General features: G+C 42.0%; 2 protein-coding genes across 3 annotated transcripts in view; one reads left to right on the top strand and one right to left on the bottom strand.

Annotated features, from left to right (window-relative positions):
• map2 (microtubule-associated protein 2) overlaps window positions 1–5,172 on the top strand; it is a 106,545-nt gene extending 101,373 nt beyond the window's left edge. Inside the window, exons 21-23 of the mRNA XM_034694030.1 lie at window positions 5–86; window positions 1,768–1,880; window positions 3,350–5,172. Of these exons, the coding sequence (XP_034549921.1) occupies window positions 5–86; window positions 1,768–1,880; window positions 3,350–3,571 (417 nt within the window). The 3' untranslated portion in view covers window positions 3,572–5,172. The remainder of the gene's footprint in view (window positions 1–4; window positions 87–1,767; window positions 1,881–3,349) is intronic.
• Window positions 5,173–6,123: 951 nt separating this feature from the next.
• On the bottom strand, window positions 6,124–13,025 carry myl1 (myosin, light chain 1, alkali; skeletal, fast). Of its 2 annotated transcripts, none has more exons than XM_034694456.1 (6): window positions 12,962–13,025; window positions 9,317–9,344; window positions 7,865–8,008; window positions 7,058–7,231; window positions 6,863–6,940; window positions 6,124–6,659 (listed from the first exon to the last, which is right to left on the bottom strand). In XM_034694456.1, exons 1-6 carry the CDS (start codon window positions 12,962–12,964, stop codon window positions 6,631–6,633), a joined length of 456 nt encoding a protein of 151 aa, XP_034550347.1. In that variant the 5' UTR covers window positions 12,965–13,025; the 3' UTR covers window positions 6,124–6,630. The 2 variants fall into 2 exon arrangements, with proteins under 2 accessions (XP_034550347.1, XP_034550346.1); XM_034694455.1 differs by lacking the exon at window positions 12,962–13,025 and adding an exon at window positions 10,187–10,736.
• Window positions 13,026–13,910: the final 885 nt, after the last annotated feature.

Below are 13,910 nucleotides of genomic sequence, written 5' to 3'. Positions count from 1 at the left end.
ACAGGTGCAGATTCAGAGCAAGAAGATTGACCTGAGCCACGTGACCTCAAAGTGTGGTTCTCTAGACAACATCCATCACCGGCCAGGTAACAGTCGACCCTGTGCTTGTTTAATGGACAGCACTTAGCGGCATCAGTGTAGTAAGGATTAGAGAAACATGCGTGGGACATCGTTCTGTTTGCGGTTAACCTAACACTCTTTATCACTGCACGGATACACAAAGTAACTATCTTTCAGATCTACATTTCAGACTGGAGTTAAGATAAGATAAGATAAGATAAGATACTCCTTTATTCATCCCACAACGGGGAAATTCATGGAGTTACAGCGGCAAACAAGAAGGTGTACAGTACAAGAATTTCAACAATAAAATATATATATATATATATATATATATATATATATATATATATATATATATATATATATATAAGTATAAGTACATCAGAGACCACAGGACTGAGCTGGCCTTCTTCACCAGTTAGTTCAGTCTTGCTCTACTGTATCCTGTCCGCCCACAGCAGGTGAAATTCTTCCAATGTGGCGTTTGTGTCCGGTGAAAGTGAAAGTTAAAGTGGGCTGCCTCCAGGTGAACACAACACTTCAAACAATGAGCTTGGCTGAACTACTTACCTAGTGTGCAAAAGTCACCTAAATGACCTGCATGGGTAGGAAGGATGAATCACCTTTTAAACGTGCATTCTGTATCTGGAATCTTGTGTTGTCACATTATATCACAGGGTAAAACAGTGGAGACCAAGCGGCAACCTCCGGTCTAAATATATGAGTCCAATGCAGAAGTGCTAAAAACTGCAGTTCATCAAGGATCCGCTTGAGGCTGGCTCCGGAAGTACTTGAAACCACATACACATCAATTCAAAAAAGCTGATCTTTACAGCAGAAATAAACATGTTACAGCCTGGTACAAAAGACAAGTGTAGTCTGGATAGCTAATTTCTCGATCGGCACACACTGTAGGGGGGGTGAATGTTTTTCTAACACGGCAATTTCGAAGATATTGAGATTACGAGTCTTCCAATGAGAGGCACAGCTGACTTGATTGACAGTCGGGAACACTGTAGCTGTTGGCTAGGAGGCTCAAAGCCCGCCTCTTTACGTCACACTGGCTCGACAGCAGCAATATGGCTGCCGCCGACGATTGGCCTCAAAACAGCACTTCAGAAACAGATGGGTGACGTCACGGATACTACGTCCAAATGTTATACAGTCAATGGTGGAAACATCATTTTGACAGGGTATCAGCCAGATCTCAATGCAAACCTCTTAGTGCCATGTAATCCAACCCTCGTCACAAATAATTGTTATATACGCTTGACTCCCAAATTAACACTCAAGTGAGATATGGATTCTGCCTCTGATCTCCAGAAGCAAGCAGTAAACTCCATTTGGATTGACAGCCTGATAGATCTGTCCTCAGGCAGCTGAATGTAGGAGGTGTCGTGGTTCCTGGCAGCCTTGCTGTGTTTTGTGTGTTTCTATCCTGAGTGTGTGAAGCAGGATATTGCTAAACCTAGGATGAACTGGACTGTATCAGACAGGAAAGGGTTTTTGTTTTATCATTTGAATTGATTGTGAAAAAACTGTGAATCACTTCTGCTCACTTTTAATCGTGTAGCCATCATCAGATGTTAATTGGGTACAAGGAAGGTCTCAGGAAAGACCTGTGGTGTCTGCTTTGGATCCAGTAGCACCGTCTTCTATTCCACGTCTCACTTTTCTTTCTGAACTTCCTCTACTTCTCTCCAGGGGGCGGTCACGTGCGTATAGAGAGTGTGAAGTTGGACTTCAAAGACAAAGCCATGGCCAAGGTGGGTTCCCTGGATAATGCTCATCACATTCCTGGTGGAGGCCGCTTCATGGTGAGTGTCAGCTCCATGATCCCATTCCATGATTGAAAAGAAAACAAGTTTTTGAGAGATTGTCTTGCTTAGTTTGGCAAACAGCTCATGACGCACTGATATTTCAGTCAAGAGCTTGTAGTCTCTATGATCCTATCAATATCACTGTAATCTCAAATGATAGCTGCATAGTAGGAGTAACTGAAGGGTTAGTAAATGAGACGTGATTGGGTACTAATTTGATTAATGTCACTCATATTTATCTTTATTTTATTTGAAGGAAACACTTTTTTGATTTAGTCAGGCTTCATTGAGCTTGAAATCCTTTTTCCAGAGACCCGAGAGCAAGAGATTTTCCTGAGAACACAAGCAACAAAACGGAAACAGAATGACAAAAGAATCAAGGACTCATTGAAATAATGGTTAATGTACATTTATGGAAAAACAGGTCAATCTTCCAAAAACTTGTATTCCTTTTCCGTGAGGTTATCAGTTAAGGTACAGTATACGCTGCTGTGAAGGTTTATCCAACCAGCCTGCTGTAAGTTCTTCTTATCAAGTGTTCAGAAAGACTACAAAATCAACACAGGACTAAGAACGAGAGCATCTCATTAAAATCAACAACAAGAAATAGGGATGCACCGATCCTACTTTTTAGGTCCCGATACCAATATCAATACCTGGGCTTTGGTATCTGCCGATACCGATACTAGCAGATCCGATCCTGGTATTGATTTAACAATCACTATTCATTAATGTGAGGATATAATCATGCAACTTCAGGCTTTTCTGACTTAATGGTGAACTGTATCTGGGTTCCAAGTGCTAAACTAGAGGGTGGAATCCGTTAATATCAAGGATCCTGAACAATTAAATCCAATAACTTGTCTGTTTTTTCACACTTTGAATCCATTAATAGAAGGTTTCTTCCTTCTTTGCAGTAGGCTACAGCTGACGTAAACTTCTTTCTTTGGGCTTCCATTATATTTTTCAGCGCGACTGCCATTCATCGAAACATTAGCACTGCACATGCTGCAAGTTTCCGGCGGAGTTGTTAGCAAAAGAAGTGTGAACCCATCATGCTCCACTGGGCAAAAATGCACAGACCGGCTGGAGCTGATGATGTAGGAGACGCACATGGCTATTGTAAACACAGAAAAGCATAGAACTGAGATGAATAGATCTGCCATATGGATCGGCACTATGTATCGGCCCCTTGTTGCCGATATCCGATCAAGCTTTTTGAGTCCGATCTAGCCGATATCCGATACCAGGATCGGATCGGTGCATCCCTAATAAGAAACCATGGACACATCCAAAGCTAAATTCAGAGTTGTTCTTTTTGCAGTTTTTGTGAAGCTGACTCACAAAGATGCAAACATTTTCATTATACTCATGGAAATATATCGAGTAAATGCAAATCTAAAATGGAAATAATAAATTTCCTCTTCCCCATCTACATCTCACTTCACCACCACCTCCCTCTGTAGATTGAGAGCCACAGGTTGGCATTCCGCGACCACGCCAAGGCACGAGTAGACCACGGAGCCGAGATCATCATCCAGTCTCCAGGCCTGTCCGGCACCATCTCACCCCACCGCCACAGGGACAGCCACCTATCTTCCTCGGGCAGTCTCAACATATTGGATTCTCCGCAGCTAGCAACCCTGGCTGAGGATGTCACTGCAGCTCTGGCCAAGCAGGGTTTGTGAACACTGGATCTCTGGATTCTTCCTCTGCATCCTGGACACCCTCACCCTGATCCATTCAAACTCTCCTGCCCACTCCTGCCACCCTGAGGCCATCCTCAGCTAAACCACAGCCTCTAAACATCCTCACATCAAGATCTATCAAACTAAGTAGAGACTTGAATTAGGAGCAAACGTACTTTGATCCTCTTTATTTCCTACTTTAAATCCAAATGTGTGCTGTTTCTGATTCATTCTGTTGGCCTCTCTCTTTTTGAATGATGTTGCATAGAATAGTTCATTCTGAGCGCTGGTCCTAGATAAAGTGTTATACACAAAGTGGCGGCCAGGTATTGGCTTGACTGGTCCTGGACCAGTAATCTGAAGAAGCTACAGCCTTTTTTTCTATTTTGAACAAGGAGTAATGCGGCCAGCACACCATGCAGCACATATTGTTCTTGCTCCGTAAACGTGCATGGACGCCAAACCCCTAATGAACCAAGCATCCTTACTGCAATTCATTCTTGTCATCCAATATTTAATATATTTAACTAATATATATAGAAATATGTACAAAAAATTAAAGTACCTTGCCATCTACATGTCCTCAAAACATTTTAAAAGGAAATGACAGTATGGCTATAAAATATACTTGTAAAATTGCATTACTGCAAGAACTAGGTAATGTTATGACAAGCATGTACTGACTCTAATCTTAAAAGAGGCTATTTTGTAATCTAAGAAAGGATTTTAGTAAGTTATTTCCTCAACTATTGGTTAAAGATAAAACAAGTTCATGTTTTGTAGTTATTAGTTGTTTACAGTGTTATGCTTGGTGACAATGTCAGACAGCTGAATTGGTGTTGCTAAGGAATGCATCTCAGTCCTGTTGAAGAGCCTCATACACTTGTACCTGGTCAGTAGTTCAATATAGACGCAAATAAATGCAGGAGCTCATTCCACAAACCTTTGTCTTATAGGAAACAGCTTCAAGTATCTTGTCTTTACAGCTACAGATATTCAGTTCACATGAACAGTGTGGACCTTCTTCTGGGGAACACAGGCTGATGTTGTACTCATCGGGGACTGCCTGGTGTCTGGACAGAGGAGGACTCCACGAGTGGTACTTGAGATTAACCAGAAGACACAGCTACTCTGAAAATCTGTCCGTGTGTGTGCGTTTGGTGCCAGATCCAATGCTGTTTTACGACGTACGCTTCCGTACCTGGATGTTTTGTTGCAATGTGCGGGAGGAGAAAGTGGAAAAAAAGTATTTTGAAAATCCATTAAAAAGACAATTCATGAAGAAAAACAAAACGGCCGAGGGATCTCGGATCCTGTTCATCTCTTAGAAAAAAAAGTGTATGGGTGATCTAGTTTCTTTTTCAGACACCATTTGTGGTATATTCTGCCTCCTGCCTACTTACTGCCCCAACCTGAGATTGTTTGTTTGCTTCTGTGTTTTTTCTGCATACCCCATCTCTGTGTGCCCCCTCCCCACCTCCTGCTCTACCCTACAGCAACTGTAAATGTATTTAAAAGGTCAAGTAGATGTACGCAGTTTTTCTCTTGTTGATATGACACCAATTACAATAATTAATGAAAATAAAATAAACAAAAAGTGACCCTGGAGTACTGTTTTGTTTTTGATAACAGGACATACAACAGCTGTGTTACTTAGCTGCTTTGTCGATTGTTTGATCAATAAAATGATTGGCATTTTTAGATATATGCTAGCTGGCAGGCTGCACGGTGATGTAGTGGGTAGCACTGTTGCCTCACAGCTAGAAGGTTCCTGGTTCAAATCCCCGGTCGGGCAGGTGCCTTTCTGTGTGGAGTTTGCATGTTCTCCCTGTGCATGCATGGGTTCTCTTCGGGTACTCCGGCTTCCTCCCACAGTCCAAAAATATGCTCACCAGGTTGATTAATCACTCTAAATTTCCTGTAGGTGTGAGTGTGTGTGAATGGTTGTCTGTCTCTCTGTGTTAGCCCTGTGATAGGCTGGCGACCTGTCCACGGTGTACCCTGCCTTCCGCCCGAAGTCAGCTGGGATAGGCTCCAGCCCCCCTTGACCCCTATTGGGATAAGCGGTCAAGATAATGGATGGATGGATGCTAGCTAGCTTTCACTTGTAGCATTAGAAGAAGTAAGAGTAATAGATGGGGCATTGGTGGCCTAGCAGTCTAAGCGCCCCACATACAGAGGCTATAGTCCTCGTCGCAGGGGTCTCCGGTTCGATTCCCGGCCGGTCGACCAGCATGTCTTCCCCCACTCTACTCCCCAAATTTCCTGTCTCTCCTCAGCTGTCCTAAAAAATAAATGCAAAAAAGCCAAAAACCATAAATAAAATAAAAAAAAGAGTAATATAAGTTTAGCTTGGTGTGAACACTTGAAACTTGAACAAACAATATTGTGCTAGGCTAATTGTCTGCCACCTTCTAAAAGCTAGCAAAGCTAATAAGCCTGTTCCCTGAAACAATGTATTTATCCTTTGATATGTATGTAGCTGAATATTCTATGTGCCTACTTTGCATCAAACAAATAGAATGAAAAACTTGAGCTTAAAATTGGGAGTTTGTTAAAAGTTTATTGTGAAATGGCAGAGGATACAATAAGTTAAGACCTAGGGATGGGTTGGTTTAGGAGTGGATACATTTTTGATGGCCAGTCCTGGGCCAAATCAGTCACAAAGTAAGTGACAGGGGAGGGATGGTCATCATTATCCTACCTTCCCCTCCATCACTGTTCCGCTCTGAACACCAGTGATGTTAAAAAAATAACACAAAGAGACGATTGGACTTGACTGAAGGTGATGATAGAAATATCTCATGGAAGGTCAGGACCGCTTCCTGAACAGCGAGAGGAGGAGGAGGGGAAAAAAAGCACCAGTTGGACAAAAAGAAAAGAAAAGAAAAGAGAAAAAAAAAGTGTCGAACAAAACAAAAAAAAAGGGTTCAGGAAATGACATCTCATAGTCCTTTGTTCCCCCTGCTTCCTCAGGTGATACAGGAAACAGTGAGTGGATGTCGCGACGCCATGGGGTCTGCACATATACAATGCTCGCCACTGCAGTGACAGGGTCCTTACACAGACATGATGTGCTTGACAAAGGCTGCAGATGAAGACCAGGGCAGCGCACAGAGAGGGCAGGAGAAAGGGGAAAAGAGTGGGTGAGGAAAAAAGAAAATGTTATTTCATGTAATTCCAATAATTTGTTAGGCTTCAAAATTGCTACAAATAGAGATACTGGCTAAAAACAATATTAAACAAGTTTTGCAAGCATATCTATCAATCATAATGTCATTTGTGGCTCACCCTCATAGTTGATACAGCCGTTCTCATCCTCCTGTCCGGCCATGAGAGCATCAATCTCACTCTCATTCATCTTCTCTCCTGCAGGGGGAGGCAAAGGGACAACCAGTATTAGCACCATACACACACATCATGACAGGTATACAGTAGATACACTCAAACACACAGATAAATGAGTCCTATCCTGGCCTGACTCACCCAGTGTTGACAGAACGATACGCAGCTCAGCGCCCATCACTGTGCCGTTGCCCTCCTTGTCGAAGACGCGCAGACCCTCAACGTAGTCCTCAAATTGGGCCTTGTTTGGGCTGTTGATGATGTACTGGAGCATGGGAAGGAAGCCCTCGAACTCTACTCTCTTGCTGGCCATGTCTGAGACAGAAACAACAGTGTGTTCAATCCAAAGGTGAACAATCCAGGCAGGTGTAAGTAAACAGGCACTACGTGAACAAAAACCCTCTCAACACATTTTCAGCAACAAATTTCTGCTACAGGCTCTACTGCAACACAGGATCCATGGAACAGCGTTTTTAGATTTCTGTCATTCTTGTTAAACACACATTTCTTTAAATTTCTGTAGAACTCATGTATAATCCTTTTTGGCATTTTGACGACAGGATATCACCATAAAAGCTATTTCAACCTCTGAGAGCTAAGAGAGAGACAGTCACTTATATAATGTTAAACTGACTTTCTTATAACACTTTTACTTGTATTTGTTTGACTGCTAAGACACTTTGAGGATAGATCTGTTCCATATGTTCCCTCAATTAAGGAACCTAGTCCTGACAGATAACATTATCCCTAAAATGAGTGTTAGGTATTTCCAGCAGTCAGTAGTAAACTTGTTTGCATGAAACTTGTACTTATTTAAATGCAAGCAATTGCAAAAAAAATATATACGAAAAGTTATCTGCAAAACTTCCGTTCAACCAAACACTACTATAGCCATTACACAGTCCTCAACCAATCAAAAATAGATAGACTAATGAATGTACTTCTTACCATCAGCGGAGGGGCTGCCAAGCAGCTTGTTCACCTCTTTGTTGGTGGGGTTTTGTCCCAGAGCGCGCATGATGTCAGCAATCTGGTTGTAAGCCACCTTGTTGTCACCAACCCTGTCGAACAGACCGAAGGCCTCCCTGTAGTCTGTGAGGTTAAAAAAAAGAGAACACCTTAATACATCAGGTTCTTACATATTTATTAACTAAGCAGTTTGTGAGGTGTTCAACAGTGAGTTATGATCTATATAAGGGACCCTGAATTTTCCACCGAAGTAGTTCCTTTAACAAAAACATCGACTTCAATCACCAAAATGCTCTAAATCTGAAAGTGTTTAGAGCAAATTTTCCTTTGATGTAAGATACAACATACAGCAATTCTCATTTAATTGACCAAACTTTTTCTGCAAAGTTTTATTATGTCAAGCCTTATTAATTAGAATCATTGAAAGTTTAATAATAAAAGCAAAACCATTTCAAAATGTATCTGAAATTGATCTTTGTTTTTTAATTCATTCTAAATTAATTGTGTTTTTATCAACTAAATAATCTTGTGTGAACGCATTTGCCTCATCATTAGAAGACAGTGGTCTTTTGTTTCATAGCTCTTTAGGATGTATAGCTGTGTGCGAGCTTTCCAGCAGGTGGAGGCAATTCCTCTACATAGTGACAATGGAAGTATGTAACAAGGACAAGACATCTCCATAGGTTGCGGTATAAAAAGCTGAATGGAATGACTCCTGTCGAGCTTCATCACCCCTTGTACTATTTCTATCACAGCCCCCCCCCCCCCCACACACACACACACACTCTCTCCCTGTACACCTCCCAACCTCCCAGCAGAGAGTTATGAGCCCTTTTAAAAGACCACCTTGGAATTGATAAACATAGCTGAGAATATGAGCCCCCTCCTTTTAAAGTCAAGGCCCCCTGTGGGGTAGAAGCCCCCTCTGAGTAGAGGAAGGGAATGCTGACTGCAGTGTAACAAGCAGCCGAACAGACGACAGCTCTGATCCAGGCGTGCCCAATCCAGGATCAGAGTGTGATATTAAGTGCAATCAGAGGATGTTGGTTTAATTGAAACCCCATGGAGTTTATTGTTGGATGCACTATAGACTACTTTTTTATACTTTTACTTGCAAAATGTCACATTGGCAAAAGCTCACAGTCCAAGTTATTTATATTTGATCAAACTGCACTGCTTAAAGATGTTTATATTTAATTTATTTAATGTGTATTAAGGGCTTAACTGGCTTCTAAGATTCATATAGCCTATCAGATTACATCATTAGAAAAATATTACACTATATTTCTTTTCCTCTCAAACACATCAGTGTCTGGTGTCTATTTGATGCTGTGATAGTGAGCTAAATGGTACTTTTGGTATTATGGGTCACATTTTATGGACTGTATGGGGCTGTCACAAGGTTGCAAAGGTTAAATGAGGTGTACTCACCGTCAACCTGGTCTGCGCTGAATTCAATCTAGAAACCAATACAAAGCAGTCATGTTAATTACCAACATACATTACAGAGTTTCCACATGACACAATACAATCACTTGAAGACAATAGACCATCCTAATAGGCATTTCCAATTTATCCAATTTAATTAATTAGGCCTACACAGGGATTAAGCCTGTATCTTTGCCAAATTTAGCTTAACATTTTGGCACTCGATCTGTGGAGGTCCATCTTTAGCTCCATTTACATGTCCACATTTGGTGTCACGCTGCTGTGCCTCAAACATTAGTCACCACTATGCAAGTCCAATCCAGAGATCAGGGGGGCGTGGTCTAAGACACAGAGCTCTCCATGGTTCTAGTCTGGCCCCTCAGATCTCTGAGTGTGGACCATCAAACCTGCAGCTGTTCTGTTAAATCACTGCTAATGAAAGATGCACTCACAAGTGTTCAAATAAATATGTATGCTCTGATCTGAGTTGTTTTGTACGCTTCTAGTTATGTCAAAGTGTAGATAGGCCTTTAATGGAATAAATTAGTCTTTTACAACAACCATTGATAGCGTTCTGTTCTAGGATATGATGCAAATGCAGTAAGGCTGTAGTTGCAGTGCAAAAAAAAAAAAAAAAGACAGCTATAATCAAGTTGTCCACAATTGTCTAACTGTCAATCCTAAAAATATAACAAATCCTTTTCAGTGTGGGGCTCCTTCAAGGAGCCCTTTGGGTCTCACTGAAGTCAGTTTTGATCTGTTAGATAACTCTGAGTGTGAATTGGTAAGTCAAATCCCATCTCCTCCTGAGCAGCCATCATTCAATCTCCATCCCTCCCCACAACAGAGCTCGTGCTCTCACGGTCATTGTACCTTGACGGCGGCCAGGTCGATAGTGGGTTCTACGGGTACAGCGGGTGGCTCGGGTGCGGGTGCAGGTGCTGGTGCAGGTTCTGCCTTCTTGGCGGGAGCCTTAGGGTCCTTCTTGGGTGCCATTTTAGCTGTTGGTTGTGACTAGACGCAGAGACAATTCCCGGTTCGGGTGACAACACAAGGAGTGTATCACAGAGTGGAGAGGACTCGGAGCAAGAAATCACCGTTTGGGCGTATATATATGAGGCTATTTTTCCGCTTGACCCCCGTCAACGCTGTCCCTGTGTAAGGATTGGATAGCTGATGGGAGGGGTGTGTGTGAGTGGAGGGGTACTCTCTAAACATGGACTAAAGGGCTGCGGGCCAGAGAGTGTTTTGCGATATATCTTTAATCAAGAACGAAAACATTGGAAACGATGTGAAAGGTTAACTCAGGCCGTGCTATTTTCCTGTGGACCGCATGTGAACTTTTGTGAACACTTTTACGCACAACGTTGCGCACCTTTACGCACAAACCGGACTCGTCTCGTAAACACTCTCCGCATTTTAGGAGGGCTGACCCGTAAAATGTATAGATTATGACACTTAAAACAAAAGTTGGAAACATTTGCACTCTTTGTGATCTTATGTGAAAAAATACGCACGAACAGTTAGCTTTACGCACGGCCTATTAAAGCCTAAATATATTCTGATAGTGACGCTCTTTTTGCAATAAAGAGAAAAACAGATGTGGAATTGCGTAACATCCTACTCACTCCGGTAAACACAGTTTGTGTTTCAGTAAATGGTCAGAACTAAGATATTGGTGATAAGGTAAAGGAGAGGGGTCTGGGAGGGTCATTCCAGGAAATTAAAAGATGTTCATGTGTCTTGACCACTTAAGTATCAGTGTAAAAGTGATACTTAGTGTCGTTGGGGATAAGCTAACCTTAATCTTTTTTTTTTCTCACATGGTTTGATGGCTCTCCACCAACCTCAATCCTCAAACCAGAGCCTTAGAGGCCCATATGGACAACAAATCTAAGAAACAAAAGGCTGGAGGTTAAGTTAGAATTTAAACAAAATATGTAGTAGGGGTGATAATTGCCATGACATGTTTTGATTTACCACCATATTAGAAATAGAAGTGTAATCAATCTCAGACTTACTCATCCATGACTTGATCTTCCCCCACTGCTTTTGGTAAACACTCCACTGTACTTAACCTCAAAATAGCATTCATCCCAGAGGGAAAATCAACTTTCATTAGTTCAAATATTTTTTAATGTATTTACCTTATGGCTTCAGTGAAGTGCTGAAACTACTAAGTTGTATTAGTTTATATTGTGTAATTTGATTGGATATGAGGCATGAGTGCTGAGACAGAATACAACAGCACTTTGACTTTTAACCTTGTGTATCCGGATACTATTAAATAACTTTACAGCAGTCTGTATCTAGATTGATGAAGCTCATACTTAAGACAGGCCACCAAAGCCATTGTCAACAGACTTTTAATTGACTGGTGTCACAATCAAAAGACAAAGAAGCTGGTCTATAATGTGTAGGCATGCACAAAGTAGGATCTATGTTGAATTATGTTTGTGTGTTGCTTGGCAACAGGCTGTCTCAGGAGTAACAAGTTGCATTGGTGGTGCTAAATGAGTCATTCATAAAAATATGTAGTGTGTTGCTTATTACTTTTGACCATTACTACTTGTGGAGGCATTTAATACAAGCAATATCCTACTTAAAATCAAGCTGTTGGACTGAATATCAGCCAATGACCACTTTACACTGTGCTGATATTCAGTACGTCTGCCCTCTCGTCATATTGTCAAACAGGAAATAGGCAACTGAAGAAGCAGGCTTTAGGTTGACAGCTGCTGGAAGTGTTGTCTTTCAGGTCTTTTATTGAGCCATTGTTTATTTGTAGTCACTGACAATGTATGTTGGTTATAGCAGCACCTGTGCACAATTCTGAACTCCCCGTCAGTGGGGGGAGATGTCAGCCCAACTCCCTGTCGGATGTGACGTAAAAGCACTGGGAGATCTAGTGGGGCTTTCAGCTGCTGATGCCAGTAACCCAGACAAGGCCAAGAGTGCAAAATCTGTCTCCTTAATTCTTGTCTATATCTGTCTCCTTGTGCCAGCGGTGCAGCCCTGCCCCCCACCACCATGACAGGGGCCTGGTGACGAAGGACCTGCATAACTTCCACCACCCGACAGCCCCCGAGCCCCTGCTTGCTTTCACTGACCCCATCTTCATGAGGGCATGCCAGAGAAAGCCTGAGTCCCTCAGCTGTCATCTGGGCTCACCCGAGGCACCCCGCGGCACCTTCTCTGACTCTGACTTCCCCTCTCTCCCTCCCCCTATAGAAACTCTGCCCCAGTGTTTGCACCTGTGCTGCCGTCCAATCTAAGCACCACTATAGAATCTTAATGGATTCAGCAACATGCTAGAGCAGGGTTTTATTAATATGAGATCTCTGGAGAAAACAAGTTTAGATTTATTTATCAAGTGATTTTATTATATATTGCTCTGTTTCATCAAGTCAATGGGTCCAAATAGTGTTTGTAACCAGAGCAAATGAGTGTGCAGTGAATGAGAATACCACCGCAGTAAATCAAAAGACCATTCAAAGAGTCCGTTCTGGGCCTTTGCTCTAACATCCTGAACTCACAGCCTCCTAAGCATGTTTCAGTCTAGTATTACTGAGCCATTTCTAGTATTGCATTAGTTAAGATATACAACCTTCTCCCTCTGAATAAACATATAAGCCTTTAGTTATTCACCATCGGTGCCCAGCTCCTCTGGGGAAGCCATTCTAAAGATGTGAGGTCAGATCTTTTACAGGGTGTAGGGTCTTCAGCTGTAAAGGAAAAGGTGGAGAACTGACACATACCTGGCAAAGAGATCTTTGATCCTTTGTCACAAGAGGCTTTTTAATGCATAAAATGCTATGTCTTTAAGCAAGTAAAGAAAAAATCTTTGGTTCACTGGATTCTCTATTAAGGGGTTTAATGAAGCATCTGCACTGTGAAATATGTTGAAATAGTGGACTTGATATATTTACTTGAATAATCCATTTTATAGATGAACTACTGAAACACAGTTTGTGGCATTGTATTAAGTCCTGCATCCCTGGTCATAGCCAACATGTTTACGAGGATGCATAAACACCTGCTGAAAACTTGACTACACTCATCGCCTGTGCAATCACAGTTCAGTGCACAGCATTTTAGCACAAGACACCATCTGTAAATAAAACAGAGGATAAGACTCAGGGTCAACAGACATACTTGGTAATGGCTGTAGCAACCTTCAGTGCTGAAAAAATGAAGCAAATGCAGACTTGTTTTGTATAATCCATTCATTTGATTACTTTGAGGCTAGTAGTTGTGGATAGTAACGCATCAACAGGGGTGTCACTGATTTGACCAACAGGTGGGTGTGTTGTAGCTATTTGACGGGAGGCTAAAGGAGCACCTCTTTGCCTGTTTCTAGATTAGCCAAAAGAAAGGTTGAGACAGCATTTCCAACATGGCGACCACCATTGTTAGGCCTCATAGCACCTCTTCAGAAACCAATGGGGGATGTCAGTGAGACAATGACTTAAACCGTCTATGGGCTGTAGCCAAGTTTCTGTACATGAAGTGTTTTGAATAAAATGCTAAGGCCTTTTTGCTAACCAAGTCAATGCTAACACGAGAGTGTCTAGAAAAAATGATGGTCAGGCCTCAG

This window comes from Notolabrus celidotus, chromosome 10, assembly GCF_009762535.1.
Source record: "Notolabrus celidotus isolate fNotCel1 chromosome 10, fNotCel1.pri, whole genome shotgun sequence".
Classification (NCBI taxonomy): Eukaryota; Metazoa; Chordata; class Actinopteri; order Labriformes; family Labridae; genus Notolabrus; species Notolabrus celidotus.
The sequence above is the reverse complement of the archived record's forward strand: the minus strand, read 5'-3'. Positions and strand labels throughout refer to the sequence as shown.

Excerpts from the sequence above, each read along its gene's own strand:
- myl1 (XM_034694455.1), bottom strand. The coding sequence starts at position 10,309 with ATGGCACCCAAGAAGGACCCTAAGGCTCCCGCCAAGAAGGCAGAACCT. Across the intron at positions 9,345-10,186 it reads TCGACCTGGCCGCCGTCAAG|ATTGAATTCAGCGCAGACCA; the intron begins GTACAATGACCG and ends ATTGGTTTCTAG. Across the intron at positions 6,660-6,862 it reads CGGCTGTATCAACTATGAGG|CCTTTGTCAAGCACATCATG; the intron begins GTGAGCCACAAA and ends CTTCATCTGCAG.